Source organism: Bipolaris sorokiniana, assembly GCF_000338995.1.
Source record: "Bipolaris sorokiniana ND90Pr unplaced genomic scaffold COCSAscaffold_15, whole genome shotgun sequence".
In the NCBI taxonomy this organism is placed as follows: Eukaryota; Fungi; Ascomycota; class Dothideomycetes; order Pleosporales; family Pleosporaceae; genus Bipolaris; species Bipolaris sorokiniana.
In genome coordinates, this window is record NW_006911909.1 from 29792 (window position 1) to 47556 (window position 17765).

General features: G+C 29.7%; 1 protein-coding gene across 1 annotated transcript; it reads right to left on the minus strand.

Moving 5' to 3' along the window:
• Positions 1-579: 579 nt before the first annotated feature.
• On the minus strand, positions 580-735 carry COCSADRAFT_100400 (uncharacterized protein; the record flags this gene model as incomplete). The annotated part of the gene is made up of 1 exon (XM_007705972.1): positions 580-735. A coding segment is annotated over one exon (156 nt), but the record flags the coding sequence as incomplete, so codon positions are not given.
• Positions 736-17765: the final 17030 nt, after the last annotated feature.

Here is a 17765-nt window from a genome sequence, read left to right on the forward strand (position 1 = left end):
TAAAAAAGATACTCTAGATACTACTTAGTCCACTCTATTACTCTCTATATATTATAATATTACGTTGTTAAGATATACGTTTATAAAGATGCGTAAACTTAGTGGGGTGGCTAACTCGCTTGCCTAGCCAACTCGCTTATCTAGTACGTTACTTATTATAGAGCATATAAATTAACTCTAAGAAGCTAAGTAGTTTATAAAGTTTAATATTTGAAGAGAATTCTACTAAATTAGAGTTAAAGAAGTTTATAAATAGATACTAGCGTTTAAAATAACTATTAAACTCTTTAAGTAAACAGTTATACTAATTAGATTAATAAATACGCTAGGAAACTTTTAATTAGTTAACGTAGTTTACAAGCGAGTGAGCTATATAAGTAAGTAAGCTACTCTACTAACTTTACGCACCTCTATAGGCGTATAGCTCTACTATAATATAATTACTTTGCTATATATTAATATAATTAATTAAGTAGTACCTAGAGTATCTTTCTTACACGTACGCGTATTATAGCTAGTCTCTTTATACTTACTATAGCGCGTAAGAGCCTAGCGGCTAATACCTAATTACTCTTTTTCTTAACGCTCTTTATAAGTAATCTGCTGATTAGCCTTGCGCTGAGCGAGTAGATCCTCTCTAGCTCTCTTTGTTAGCACTCTTTGCTTCTGTATCCGCTTCTTCTTACGCTGCCTACGCTTTATTATAGCTTCGTTCGCCTTCTTAAGGCTAGCTATCTAATCGCGTATTAGCTTAGCTAAGAGTATTATTACCTTAGCTCCCTTCTTAAGCTAATTAATTGCTGTAATAATTAAAGCTAGTAATAAGCCTTAATACTGCTGAACGCGATTACGTATTAATATTAATTAAGCTTTAAGCTCGCGTGTGTTGCTAGGCGTGCGAGCCTGCTAGAGAGCCTCTAGAGTAGCTAGTGAAGTAGGTATACGAAGCTTTATATTAAGTCTTAATAGAATAGTATCTAGCTAGAGAGGAATAAGGCCTACGCCGCGGAAGGTAGAGCAGATATTAGATATCGTAAAGAATTGATTGAACGCTACCTTGAATGCTAGTAGAAACTTAAGCTTAGTGATATAGTTAATGTAATAGTGGATTAGACTCTCTACCTCGCGGCTGTACGCGCGCTTTAACGGCGAGAAGTAGCTAACGTTAAGAGGCTAGAGTAGATAAGATGAGTGAGGTGGTATATAGAGCGTATATATGTTGTTCTTCTTATAGAACTCTTAAAACTTTAGAGACTAGTAGCTCTTATAGCTGGTAAGAATAAGTAGGCGACGTGTACTAATAACGTGAGTCTTTATATAGGTATTAAAGTGCTTTATCTATATAACGCCTAGCTTATTATTCGTCTAGCTATTATTACTAACTGCGATCGCTTAGTCGCGTGGGATCTCTACCTCCTTATACTAAGTAGATAGGTAGTACTTACTAGTAAATATAAGAAACGGTGAGACTAACTAGCTAGCTGCGTTAATCGCTGCGATTAGCGTCACCTACTTACGATTATCTAGCTTAACTACCTTTAGCTAGCCTCTCCTCTCTAACGCTATAACGATAAGTTAAGTTGTAATCTTACCTATTATAAAGCTAGCTTCGTCGAAGTTATAGACGTTCTTATTATAGATGCTGTACTTAGCCTTTGTCTACTCTATAAGCTTAAACTAGCTCTTAATTAGAACTAGATCTTTATATAGAGCTCTCTATCTATTGTACGCTTAACTAAAACGCGTTATAAGACTGTTTGTACGCTTAATAAAGTTACGCGGCTAGTGGATGCTAATCTAGCTAGCGCCGCGCGTAGCTAGAAGTCTATTAGCTATATCGCGTATAGCTGCGTAGGTAGGCGAGAATCTATGTAGATTAAGATTAAGTATATAGCTAATAATTACCTCCTCTTCTAGCTTAGTAAGCTTCTTTGAGTTAGGCTGGTAATCGCGTCGGGTAGGCTTGCTAGCGCGTCGGCGGTGGAGAGTAGCGCGAGAAACATTAAACGTAGCTGCAGTACGCCTTTTAGTTTAAACTTAACTTTTTTTAAGAGCTGATAGTGTAAGGTATATATCAGCCTCACGAGGGACGTGTTAGGATAGATTTGGTGGAGTTATTGTATATTGTAATAAGAGAGGTGCGTAAAGTTAGTAGGGTGGCTTACTCGCTTGTATGGCTCACTCGCTTATAAACTACGTTATTAATAACGCACTCTACGAATACTTTAGAACGTTAATTATAACCTTTCTTAATAATATACTAGAATAGTCTAGTAGTATACGCGAAGAATATATTAAGTATATTAAGAAGATGTTACAAAAGCTTAGAGAATATAAGCTATACACTTAACTAGGTAAGTTCAAATATTATATATAGTAAATATATTTTCTTAGACTTATTATATTAACTAAAGAAGTTAAAATAAACTTAAAGATACAAACAATATAGGAATAGGTAATATTTAAAATAGTTAAGGTTATTTAATCTCTTTTAGAATTTGCAAATTATAGTTAAAAGATTATTAGAGATTACTTGATAATTATAGTACTACTGATAGAAGTAATAAAAAAGAAAATAGTTTTAAATAGAAATAGAAACATTAAGAGGCCTTTAATAAAATTAAGCAGATATTTCTAAAGGCGCTAGTACTTAAGATATATATCCTTCAACGACCTACTAGAGTTAAGACTAACGCGTCTAACTATACACTTAGAGCTGTATTATTATAGTAGTATCTAGATAGAAAGTAGAGACTAGTATTCTACTATTTATAGAAGTTCTCTAGAGTAAAACTTAACTATAATATTCATATAAAGAAACTACTTAAAGTAATTAATACTTTTGAATAATAGAAAGTAAATAAATTAGAACTCTCTATATAGATTAAGGTTTTTACTAATTACTAGAATTTTATAAGTTTTATAATAAAAAAATATTAACTAATAATAAGTGTGATAAGTAGAGATATTAGCCTAGTTTAACTTTAAGATTACGCACTGCATTGTGATACTTAAAAGAGTAGTAGACGCTTTAAGTAGAAGATCTAATTTACGTAAAGAAGGCTATAAAGAACTATATAACGCCTTATTTAAGATAATACCTAACAGTAGTCTAAAGTATAACGAGATAATACTAGCTAAGATAGCTAAGGTACCTAGAAATGGACAGCTAGATAGAAGGAACGAACTAGATATTAGAATAGTACTTATAGATATACGCTAATAAATTGTAAGATAATTAGGTAGAATTGTTACTAACAGCGCAGCTAGCCTATAATAGTATGAAATTAGTAAAAGTAAAGCATTCGCTGTACTACGCGAACTACAGATATAAGTTAACTACTTATTAAGATCTAAAGAATATTAAAAGTATTATAGTAGAAGTAGATGATAAGGTAAAGCTTATATAGAAACTATGTAAAGAATTAAGTAAGAATATAGCTTAATAAAACCTTATAACAGTTAAAGTAGCGAATAAATAAAGAATTAAAGGACTAACCTTTAAGAAGAGAGATAAAGTTTTCCTATTAAGATAAAACCTAAAAACTAAACGACTGTCTAGAAAATTAGATAACCTCTAAATAGAATAATTTAAAATTCTAGAGAGAATAGAAAAAGTAAACTATAAGTTAAAACTCTTATAAGATATATAAATCTACTCTATCTTTTATAAGAAACTTCTAGAACTAGTACCTCTAGATACTAAGCTAGTAATAGATATAAAGCTTAAAGACGATAAGTACAAGGTTAAGAAAATTAAGAACCTACGGAAAATTAGTAGTTAGTAGAAGAACTAAGTTAAGTAGTAAGGATAGCTAAAGAGCTATAATACTTAGAAACCTATAGAAAACTTAATAAACTATAAGTTACTAGTACGTAAATACTACTAGAAATACCTAGAGAATTAAGGGGAAGCCCCTTAAAGAGAAAGAAACAGTTAAAAGAAAGATTATAGTAATTAGCCTATAACCTGCCTAAATTAGCTAATAGTCTAGATAGCGATAGTTTAATGATAGAAAGGCCCGTACTTCTAGATGCTAAGTTCCTCTTAGTCTACTCTTTCGCACGATCTTAGTTAGTAATTATTATAAGATCGCGACGCGCGAAAGATTATTTACGCTTCTTTACCTCTAGAAGTTCTAGCTTCTATTAAGAAAGCTATACTTTAAGATAAGCTATAGCTAGTTCTTGTTCTTTATGTTTCTCTTAAACTTTCTTCTACTCTTCTTTAGAAATAAAAAGACTATACTTAGTACTAATAGAAATATAACTAGCGTAATAACTAGATATTTTTTCTATAAAATAACGTAACTTCTTCTCTTTATAACGCTTATAGTAGAATTATATTTTAAGAATCTCTTACTCTATATGTTATAAGTAATAAGAAAGATTCTCTTCTTAATAAATGACGAGATGGCTGAAGGCCTATGGATGTCTACGTTAGAAGGTAATAATTATCGCGGGGCGAAGATCACGTGACTGGCTTTACGCTAAGAATAAGTATTCCGCACTAGTATGTAAGGACACCCTTATACGTGACTAGGTGGCTTTAGGGACTTTAGAAGATATAAGGATTATTTCGTGAAGACTATGAAGCTAGGACTAGAAGTAATAAGGATATAAGGATGGATGGATTTTATTATTTACTCTCGTTGTAGTTAACTTAAATTATACTTTCTTACTAGTATCCTTACTTAATAAGCTTATTATAAGTTAGTCTATTAAATAGATTAGTCTTATTAAAACCCTTCTTAAGCACGCTAACTCTACTGTATTACTAGATAAGTCTTACGGAACACTAACGTAATACTTATCTACCTTAGTATAGACTAGAATAGAGAAGTATAGACTAATACCCCGTGTAATACTTTGACTACCTACGGATCTAGTAGAAGGAGGATTAACTAATAGCGTCTGATTAAGATTAAACTATATTAGGAAATTTAAGCGAATACGTTAACATTCTAGGCCTAGTGCCTAAGGGAGATGTTAATATAACTAGTAGTATCTAAGAGAGAAGTAATAAGCTGGTGGTAGGGAGCCCTAAGTACGAACTTATTAATCTTAGATATAAGAGCTAAGCCTAAGTAAGGTAGATAGCTAAGTTGCAGAATATGATTAACTAACTTATAGGCTAACTAAAGGCTACTTTAAATAAGAAACTACTTAAGAAGCTAAAAATAGCAACCCTAGAAAAGTACGATAGAAGTCGCACTAAGTTATAGATATTTCTTACTAATATTGACTTATACTGCGAATTTAACGAGGTACCTAACGACTAGAAGAAGATTCTTATGGCTAGTACCTATATGAAATGACGAGCGTTAAGCTAGATACAGCTATATATAGAGGACTACTTATTAAATATTAAGAATAGAGGAACGAAGAACGAGACGCGCGCCTTATTTACTAGTTAGGCTGAATTTAAGAAAGAGATAAGATATATCTTTAGGGAAGTAGATGCTTAGAACTAAGTAGAGAAAGCAATAACTTACCTAAAGTAGGCTAGTTTAGTATTAGCGTATATAGCTAAGTTTAAGTAGCTATAAGTATAAATTAACTAGGACGACGCAGTACTTCGAACGGTGTTTAAAGTAGGTCTAAAGGAAAATATTAAAGACGGACTTATATATTATGATAAGCTAATAACACTTTACGCGCTAATTAAGTTAGTAATACGTATTAATAATAGGCTATAGGAAAGAAACTAATAAAAGAAATAATTCTAACCTACGATAGCTAATATAAGGAAGCAGCGTAGCTAGTTTAATTAGGATAGCGATACTATTATAACTAGTAAGGTATAAGATAAGTCTAAAGATAAGAATAGAAAACTTTAAGAATAGTATAACGATAGACTCTTTCTAGAAGAATGTAAGAAGCGTTATAATAATAAAGTATATTTCTAATATGGGAAGATAGGATACTTCCGTAGAGACTGCCTAGAAAATAAAGTTAGATAAGAAGTGGTTAAGATTAGGATAATACAGATACTAATACTATACCTAACTAAGGAGCTAGACGAAACTCTTAGCGACCTAGACTTATATAAAGAAGTAAGATAAGCTATAGATAAGGCGTTTAAGCTAGTATAAGAGGTAATAGAACTCTAGAACTTTAAGTAGGACGTACTACTACTAATAGATTAGTAGATTGAAGGGGCTGAAGTACTACGCCGCTTAAGAAATTAATAGTGCTAGATCTGCGGACTAACTACGTACTAAGCTAACAATTGTGACTATAATAGAAGAGTTATAATCTTAAGACTCTAAGTAGAGGAAATTACCTATAGGGCTGCCTAGAAACAATCTAGGTTTAAGGAATCTAATAATAAGAAGATACCTTAGATATTTAAGAAATGGATAGAGCAACACGAGCGCCTATATTAGGTCGACTACCTAAGATAGTGTAATTACTACTTAAGGAAGCGAGAAGAGACTAGAGATAATAAGGATAATTACTACTATACTAATTTATAGTATAATAAGTGTCGCGTATAGTATTACTATATATACTAGCCTAGAGAAAAGGAAGCTTATAAAAAGTTATGCTAGATTAAGTATATAATTAATTACTAATTCTATAAGAAATAGCGATAGAAAGCTAGAAAAGTAGACGACTACTACTATAGTACGATTTCCGCGGAGAAATGTATAGTAAAAAACTATAGAATGTATAGGGCCTAAGTATAGGAAACGCTAGTAGAGTATAGTAAACTTCTGTAGACGCATTATAGAAAAGAATGTACTATATACTAATAATAGTTTAAGAATACTTAATAGGTAGGTAACCTCTACTATAGTATCTTATAAGCGAATATCTATAAGGTAAAAGATTGCCTAATTTATAAAAGTAAGAAGCTAGAACTAAGAAAGAAAGTTATATAATAGAAAATACCTTATAATAATATTTATTAGAGCTTCTACTATAATAACTAGTGTACGATATACTATTCCGCTAAGATAGGCAAAGACTACTTCCTAAAAAAGAAGAGAAGTAAGTAGTTAAAAAACTGGGATACTACTAGAGATAGGGTTATACTAGTAAAGGTAGTCCTGAAATAACTCTTAAGTAAGTATAGAAAGTAGGAGTAAAAGAGTTATAATTAAAAGCTATAGTACTTATAGATAGATATAAGGTGTTAGCGCTTATAGATAGTAGAGTAGTATAAACTAGTAGATCTTTATAAGTAGTAGAAGGAAATAATATACTCTATTAGAATAAGAAGGTACTAATATAAGTAGTATTAGCCGACGATAGTCCTATAATATATAGGAACGGCTAGATCTAACTTAAGACTAAGGTAGTAATGTTACGCCTAGCTAGTTAAGAAAGCTAAGAAAAGATTAGTATTATAGATCTTAGAGAGACTAAGATAATAATTAGCTATAATTAGTTATCAAAGTATAACTCTACTATTAATTAGTAAAAGAAGATATTACTTAGCTAAGAGCTTATATATAAGGTTACTAGAGTATAATATAAGACACGCCTAATAAATTAGCGCGCAACCTAGGACGGGAGATTTAGTATAATCTTACTATATAAGATTGTAAGAATCTATATAAAGGACTCTTAGAGTGTAGAAGTTATTTAGATACGGTAGATCGAGACTATAAAGGAAGGATTAGTACTATAGTTAGCGATTCTAATAGAATACTAAATAAACGAGTTTAGAGAACTGTTTAAAGAAAATAAGGTAACGGACCTAGTAGACTATTAGAATTAGGATTATAAGATAATTCTTAATAAAGAAGCTAAGTTAAGCCTAGGACTAATATACTTTATAGCGCCTAAGTATAACGCTAAGCTATAGGATTATATTTAGAAGAACTTAAAGAAGGGATTTATCTAACTAGAATTAGGCCTAATAGCCTTACCTATGTTATTTATAAAGAAACCTAACAGGAAGTAGTAACTATATGTTAACTTTAGAAGGTTAAATAGCGTTACTTAGAAGAACTAATATCTCTTACTACTTATTATAGAGCTTATAAATTGACTCTAGGGAGCTAAGTAGTTTACGAAGTTTAATATTTAGGAAGGATTTTACTAAATTAGGATTAAAGAAGGTTATAAATAGATAATAGCGTTTAAAACGAAGTACAGACTCTTTAAGGATACGGTTATACCGTTTAGATTAACGAATACCCCGGTAACCTTTTAATTAGTTATTAATAACGCTCTTTATAAATACCTTAGAATCTTTATTACTACGTATTTAGATAATGTACTAGTGTACTCTAGTAGTATACGCGAAGAATATATTAAGTATATTAAGAAGGTCTTACGGAAGCTTAAGGAATATAAGCTATACCTTTAACTAGAAAAGTGTAAATTCTATATATAAGAAACAGAATTTCTTAGATTTATTATATTAACTAAAGGAGTAAAAATAAACTTAAAGAAGATATAGACTGTATAGGAATAGCTAAAACTTAAAATAGTTAAGGATATTTAATCTTTCTTAGGATTTGCGAATTATTATTAAAAGTTTATTAGAGATTACTTAAAGATTACAGCACCTCTTACAGAAGTGATAAAAAAGGAAATAGGTTTTAAATAGGAATAGGAGTATTAAGAGGCTTTTAATTAAATTAAGTAGATATTCTTAGAGGCACCTATACTTGAGATGTACAGCCCTTAATAACTAATAAGGGTTAAGACTAACGCTTTAGACTATGCACTTAGAGCTGTATTGTTATAGCAGTACCTAGATAGAAAATAAAGACTAGTATTCTACTATTTATAAAAGTTCTCTAGAGTAGAACTTAACTATAATATTTATAATAAGAAACTACTTAGAGTAGTTAATGCCTTTAAATAATGGGAAGTGTACCTGCTAGGACTCTCTAAATAGATTAAGGTTTTTACTAATTCCTAGAACTTAACAAGTTTTATAATGATAAAAAAACTTAACTAATGATAAGTATAATAGGTAGAGATGCTAGCCTAGTTTAACTTTAAGATTACGCACTACGTAGGAACGCTTAATAGAGTAGTAGACGCTTTAAGTAGAAGGTCTAATTTACGCGAAGAGGGTTATAAAGAACTATATAACGCCTTACTTAAGATAATGCTTAATAGTAGTTTAAAGTATAACTAGCTGGAACTAGCTAAGGTAGCTAAGGTAGCTAAGTAGGTAGAAATACTATAGAAATCATAGCAGGAAAAGGCAACGCTATAGGCGTTAGAAACGGACCCCTACCTGCTAGAAGTAATAAATAATAGGAAAGAGCTTAAAGCTCTAAGAGAATATATAAGCACGTATATACCTCTATATATAAGAACTAAACTTATTAAGACCCTCTATAAGTCCCTAGAATATAGACACGTAGGGGTGAACGAAATAGTTAGATAATTAGCTAAGGTATTTACGATACTACGCTTACGAGCGAAGGTGCAGGAAATACTAAGTAACTGTTTAGTATGTTACTAGAATAAGCCTAAGAGATATAAGCTCTACGGCCTGTTATAATCTTTATAGCTACTATCTAGACTATAGATAAGCGTAATAATAGACTTTATAGTAAAGCTCCCGAAATTATTAGAACTAGGATTAGCTTAATTCTGTAATACTATCCTAGTAATTATAGACTAATGAACTAAAGTAGTAAAGTTTATACTTATAGAAGAGACTATTACGGTAGATAAATGCGCGTATAAAGTTACTAAAGTACTAGTATTAGAGTATAGGATACCTAAAGAGTTTATTACTTATTATAATAAACTGTTTACGTCTAAATACTAAAGCATATTTCTAGTAAAGTTAGATATTAAGAAGAAGCTTTTAATAAGCTTCTACCTAGAAATAGATGGCTAGATAGAACAAAGGAACTAGATATTAGAATAGTACCTATAGATGTATGCTAATAAGTTATAGAATAACTAGGTAGAATTATAACTAATAGCGTAACTAGCTTATAATAGTAAAAAATTAGTAATAACGAAGTATTCGCCGCACTACGCGAACTATAGATATAAGCTAACTACTTATTAGAATCTAAAGGAAATTAAAAGTATTACGGTAGAAGTAGACGATAAAACGAAGCTTATGCGAGAATTACACGAAGAACTAAGTAAAAATATAGGTTAATAGAATCTTACGATATCTAAAGTAGCGAATAAACTAAGGATTAAGGAACTAACCTTTAAGAAGGGGGATAAAGTTTTCCTATTAAGATAAAACTTAAAAACTAAACAACTATGTAAAAAATTAGATAACCTCTAAATAAGACTATTTAAGATCTTAGAGAAAATAGGGAAAGTAAACTATAAGTTAAAACTCTTATAAGGTATACGAATTTACCTTATCTTTTATAAGAAACTCTTAGAACTAGTACCTCTAGATACTAAGCTAGTAATAGATATAGAGCTTGAAGACGACGAGTACGAGGTTGAGGAAATTAAGGACCTGCGGAAAATTAGTAGTTAGTAAAAGTACTTAGTTAAGTGGTAAGGATGGCCTAAAAGCTATAATACTTAGAAACTTAAAGGAAATCTAACGAACTATAAGTTACTAGTACGTAAATACTACTAGAAGTACCCAGAGAAATAAGGGGCAGTCCCTTAAAAAGGAAGAAGTAATTAAAAGAAGAATTAAAAGAGTTAGCCTATAACTAGCCTAGATTAGTCAATAATTGAGATAGCGGTAGTTTAATAATAGAAAGGCCCATACTTAGAGAAGAGCTCCTCTCAGCCTGCTCTTTCGCACGATCCTAAAGACTTAAGATAGTATAATCTCGGTCGGTAAATTCTTATTCCTGCGCTTTAACCTCTAGAAGCTTATAATAGAGACGGGCGGTCTCTATCGCAGCTTAAAGTTAGCGTTTCTTAGCACGAGTAATTTTAAGACGTTTCTGCCGCTTCTTAGCTTTAACCTTCTCTTACTCTTTCTTAGATATAAAAAGACTGTACTTAGTAGAAATAGAAATACAACTAGTACAACAACTAGTCGCTATATCTATAAAACACTAAAGATTCTTCTTTTAATAATGTTTGCAACGAAAAGTTATTTCACGACCTTATTCTCGTATATAGTTAGCGCGAGCCTAGCGTTAAGAAGTCGAATTCTAAGTATAGACGCGACGGTTCGACTAAATTTTAGGTATGGTTAGGAAGGCTACGAGGCAGAGGCGGCTATAATAAGTAGGCGGGCTCTGACCTTATATATAGCTGGCGTCTTAACACGCGGCATAGGAAAACAATATTCTAGGGTATTAAGATAATAGCCCTAAGAGGGGAGGTAATATTATAAGTAATAAGAAAGATTCTCTTCTTAATAAATAATAAGATAGCTGAAGGCCTATAGACGTCTACGTTAGAAGGTAATAATTATCGCGGGGCGAAGATTACGTAACTAGCTTCACGCTAAGAATAAGTATTCCGTACTAGTATATAAGAACACCCTTATACGTGACTAGGTGGCTTTAGGGACTTTAGGAGATATAAGGATTATTTCGTGAAGACTATGAAGCTAGGACTAGAAGCAATAAGGATATAAGAATGGATAGATTTTATTATTTACTCTCGTTATAGTCAACTTAAATTGTACTTTCTTACTAGTATTCTTACTTAACAAGATTATCACAAGTTAGTCTATTAAATAGATTAGTCTTGTTAAAATCTTCCTTAAGCACGCCAACTCCACTACATCGCCAGACAAGCCTTACGGAACACTAACGCAATACTTACCTACCTTAGTACGGACTAGGATTGAGAAGTATAGACTAATACTCTGTGTAATACTTTCGGCCTACTATATAGCTAAATTACTAAAAGCTAACTAAGTCCTAAAGAGTAAACTAATATATAATATATTCTTAGCCTAGACTTAGAAGAATTTACTCTCTATCTATATAAAGTAGTAGATATAGTAGAGAAACTACTGCGTAAATAAGATAGCTAGCCTTTAGGTAAATACTAGGTAGAGCAGTTTATTACGCGTACGGATGAGCTTAAAACAGGCTTTGATTAAGTAAAGAATTATTAGAGATTTTAATAAGAGAATCTAGAGATAATTAACGCTTAGTTTCAGCTCGTATAAGAGACTATTAAGGGGTATAGGGTTTATTTAAATAATATCTATAATTTTAATAAAACTATCTTTTAGATAGGCGTAATTAGCTTAATAAAGATAGTTGTAGATTTAGACCGTTATATAAGATCTATATTTACTTAGCTAAGTAATTACGAGTAGGTTACTATTATTAAGAGTATCTACGCTTTAGAATACGTTATTCTACTATTTAATATCTATAAGAGAGGTGTCTATATCTCTATATAATATAAAGAAGTAGAAATACTATATAATTAGAAGCTCTTAGTATTATAGAACGGCATGACGAATAATAAGCTTAGTCTAGCGTATTTAAGATACTTTAATAAGTATATAAAGACGTGTTAGGTAGAGTTATATAGGCTGCTTATTCATAACGGCTATAAGAGCTCCCTAAACTAAGAATTTAAAGACTACTATCCTATATAGAAGATTCTTACTCTTTTTATACCTACTTATTTATTCTATTTACTTTAGCTACTTAACGTTATCTACTTTTTATTTCTTAAAAGTACTCTTAACGCGTATAAGACTTAGTACGCTACTACGTCTAGTATATTAATGAGAGACGCTTCTTTCTAGCTATTTACGACGCGTTTTGCGACGTATTTACGTCTAATAACTATAAGAAGGTTTTTAAGATAGTAGAACTAGTACTTATTCATATATAGAGAGTTATGAATTATCTTAATATACGCCTTTATATACTACTATAAGAAGGTTTACTAGAAATACTCTAGTAGTTAAAAGTACTAAGTAATTTATATAAATTTAGAGTATAATTATAGCTTATAAGAGAATTCTTTATATAATTATATATTACTATATAAGAAGGCTTCCTACAGCTTATTAAAAGAGCTAAGAAGATGCTATATAAAAATATTCTTATAAAGGCCTACGTATAAGAGCTTAAAGAGTAGTTAGTAGAGGTAATAAGGCGCTAAGAGCGTAAAAGAAAATAGATTTAGATAGATAGAATAATAGACTTTAGTATAGGAGTATTATAGGTAGCTAAAAGTGCTTATACTAGTTATATAATATTAAAGAAGGCGCGTAGTAGAGGTAGTTAAGAAAAGGCTCTACTAGGTTAACGGTACTATACAACCTATAGAAGAGTAGGCTATAACGCCTATATGTGCTAAAAAGATATAGAAGAAGATTCTTTATTAGATATAAGTAAGTCGTATAACCTATCTATAGCTAGTGTAGAGTAATTTAAGTTTTCGCACATAAAGTTCGTGATGCGAAGAAAAAGTAGTATACTTGGTAATATAGTACGCTTAGTAATAGCATACGTTATAATAAGAACTATTAGACTTAAACTTATTATAGTAGATTCTAGTATAAGTACTATATAATCTATCTTTAGCCTACTTATAATAAGAATAGCGTTAATGATCGCTATAAAAAGCACTAGTAATAATACTATTAGTCTAGATTACTAAATAACTAGAGTAAGTCTAGATATAAGGCGTGTTCTTTAAAGTATTCTTAGTCTTACTAGACTTTCTGCGAGAAGGTAGCTAAGATAAAGTAATAGTATTAATAGAACTAGAAGTAAGATTAATAATCTTAGAATAAGGTTAGAGTGAAAGTATAGGTAAAGTCTTAATCTTTACTATATTAGGCTTAGAGATAGCACAACCTAATTAATAACTATACTCTCTAAAGATTATAAGAGACTGATTACGAGTAAACTAATAAGGTAGAACTAGCTAGCTAAGCGTATTATATTTCAAGTTATAGACGTATAAAGTAGAAAAATTCATAATATAAAATTACTTATCAGACAGCTTAATTAAATCATAGTTAAGAATATAACAGTTAATCTAAGAACGACTCTTAATAGTAGTACGATTCTACTTACAGATCTCTTAATTTATTATATTACGAGTTATATAGAAAGAGTATATAAGACAGCGTTAAGCTTTACTAACTTAATAAGGTAAATAAAAGAAAAATAAGAAGATATACTATAGTAAGCTGAGGATAGAATTAGCTACGACGGACGAAGAAAGAAAGCTAGTAATTGACCTAGTATTAATCTAAAAAAGGAAAAAGATAAGTAGTAAAAGCTATAGCGGCGGAGAGGTAGAGGCGTCTACAGTGTATATAGTAGAGTAGAGAAGAGAAGGTTAATAAGTAGAGAGTGAACTAATATACTACCTAGAATTAGTAAATAATAGTAACGCTAAGTAAACCTCTTTTACTAACTATTCTCTTAACAAGTAGCTAGATTAGACCGCGTTTACTATAATAACTAATTAGATTATATTAGCCTTACTATAATACCCTAAGTAAGAAACGCTAATCTAACTATAGTTACTAAATTACTATAAGCGAGAGTAGAAATTAACTAGTAACTAAGAATAATCTAATTAATAAAACTAATCGTATAGTTACTAGGATAAGCAACGATGTAGATAATAGTAATTTAGAAATTCTATTACTGCTTAGTATTAGCTAAAGTAGTAAAGTAAGAGAATCATAGCTATAAAAATATGAGATAGTTAATACCTAGATACTAAGAACTCTATAGGCGAAAGTAATACTAAGTACTATATAGAGTTATATATAAAGAGTTATCTAGTATATACGCTAAATTAATAAAGATGAGAATAAAGTACGCCTATGCTAATTACTATTATAGAAATTAAAAAGAGCTTAGGCATAATCCTTAGAATTATATAAGGCTCTAAGAAAAAGGAAGTACTACTAAATTTATAGCATTAAGCTTTATACTCCTACTAGTTATATACTATAAAGAGAAAATATAGAATATATACTCTAAAGTACTTCTAAAGTAATAACTAAGATAAAAATTAATAAGAGCTATATAGAGTACCCTAGAAACAAACCTAGTATAAGGTTCTATTTAAGCTAGTAAATTACTTTAGTATTAGATATTATAGATGCCTTAAGCCTTAATTAGATACGCCTTAATTAGAAGTATAGCTTTCTAATCTATTTAGCCTCTGTTAGCTATAGATTATATTACAGTAGGGGGACAAAAGGAAGTCTAAATCTAAAAAGTTGGCGTTTCCAAACGTTTATTACTTAATATCTAGAAAAGCTATCCTAAAACTGGTAAATGAGTTTTAAAGCTAAGATAACTTAATTTAGTATTGAGTAATCACGTGACTATAAGTTAGTCTTTTCACATTCTAAAACTTTTAAAAAACATAAGAGAAAAACAACTAAGAAATAAAAATAGTAATTTCTTTCTGTTAAATAGATGTTTTACTATAATTTTTATATATATAGTATATTAGACTATATAAGTCTTATATATATAATACTTAGATAGATATAGCTAATATATATCTTTTAATAGCTTAAGGTTTATATTTTAATATATTAATATAGCAAGCTATATTATTTTATTTTATTAGTAATATTATCGTATAAATTAATATCTTCTTACTATATACCTTTTTTTTCTTCTATTTCTCTACTATTAATTTACAATATTCTAAATCTAAAGCTAAAATTAACTATTTTTTATAAGCTAAAATTCTAATCTAATCTATTATAAATTATTTCTAAATAAAAATATAATCTATCTACAACGCCATTTCAGAGATTAAAAAGAAAAAATATATAAAAATATACTAAGAATAAGCTAAAAGAGAAAGAAATCTAGAGCTTTCTATATAGGCTAACAGAGTTATGAATAGAGATATAACTAGAAGCTCTAAGAAGATAAGTTCTAGATTATGAAAAGAAAAGAATCTAGATATCTTAACTAGAACGCTTTAATAGGTTTTATAGGCTGAAGGTTAAATATTAAATAAATTAATAAAAAAACTAACTTTAAACGCTAATAAAAGCCTGAAAGAGACTAGTATAGGCTAAGAAGAGCCTAACTTAGATTACTTATTAGGATTATACTAAGACTATTTATTCTAATAAGTGTAGAATATCATAGGGATATAGATCTCGTTTAGAATCCTTTAGAAAACAAGAAAATTAACGGCTTACTAGAAATCTAGTTTCTTTAAGAAATATTAGTAAGTTATGTTAGTTTCTTAATATTCTATCATATTATTTAAAAATATTATATTATTATGATTATACTTTTATATTTAATTACTAATTATATTATTTAAAATAGCTTGGAATATGACTATTAAAATTTGGGCGGTAATCTAGATAGGCGGAAGATTAGATATAGTCGTTATAAGAACGCCTTTATCCAATACTCTCTACTCTAGTTATTACTATATCTAGAAACGCCTAATATCTTATATTAAACTAGTAATTAAAAAAGGTAAAGTACTTATACTTTGTTAATAACTTTTTTCTCATTACTATTTTTTACTGTAATATAATAACTAGCTTTTTATGTATATATATTGAACTAAAAAATCTTTATATAGGCTAGATCTTTTAATAAGATAACGCTACTATTTATACTGCGATAAACGTTAAAAGCTAGTTTAAACGAAACTATATTAAAGTTACAGCCTATCTAGCCTATAGTCTAGATTTAAATCCTATTAAAAATGTATAAAGTTTACTTATAAATAGGCTAAATAAAAGGCCTACTACCCCTTTAGGCGTTAGAATTAAGAGTAAAATTATTAATACTTTTATTACTATAATAATAGAAGAGTAGTAGGCTATTCTATAAAAGAATATAGATAACTATATTTTATCTATACTAAGACGTTATAGAGCTGTAGTAGAAGCTAAGAGGTGGTATACTAAGTACTAGATTTAATATATTATCTTTTATATTCTTTTATTACTTAGAAATTACTTTTATTTATAGCTTTTATTATACTATATATAGATATATTATATCTCTATATAATATAGATCGTATTTAAAGTGATATCCATATATAATAAAATCATAAAAAACTTAAAAATTTAAGCGCGAAATAAATAGAAATATCTATAGATTTCTAAAGCACGAGGTTTTCGGTATATTTTAGCTAACGAAAAGGCTAACTTTTAGTTACGTAACTCTCCTATAATAAACTTAGATATCTTAGGTTTAAAATGCATTAGCCTGTTTTAGGATAGCTTTACTAGTTATTAAGTAATAATTGTTTAAAAACGACAACTTTTTGCATTTCGACGTTTTTTTGTCACCCCACTATAGTAAGTTTAATAGTAGTTTTTAGTAAAGTATAAGCTTAGAAGTATTTACGCTTAATAAGTAAATTAGATAAGTACTATTATTATATAATATAGTAGAAGAATTAGATAATTGTTTCTTAGAGTATAAGAGAGGAGGTATATATTACTTAGAGACGTTAGACTAGTACTAAACTAAGGCATTCTAATAAAAGAATTAATACCTCTTAGAGTATGCATTAACTATAGGATTATAAGACAACCCTCAGTCTAAGAGAGTGTATTATAGAACTAATAGATTAGTTAGTTAGTAACTAGGTTAATCTAAATTATATAATCTGTTAGAATAAGGAGGGTGCTACTTGTTCTATAACTAGCTAAGAGGTAGAGTCGTCTACTTGTCTAGCGATAGACTCAGAGGTAGCGAATCGATAGGTTCTAGAATGAAAAGAGAGAAATGCTAGGGGAGAGAGATTGAAGAATTGGATTAGTCCAATCTTATCTGGTTGTCTGCACTAGTAGTCTGCTTTGTGCTTATAATCTGCTCTAGTTTCTATCTACTAGCTATTCTACTACTATATATATTAGCTATACTAGATTCTAGAAGAATCTATCTAGTAGTA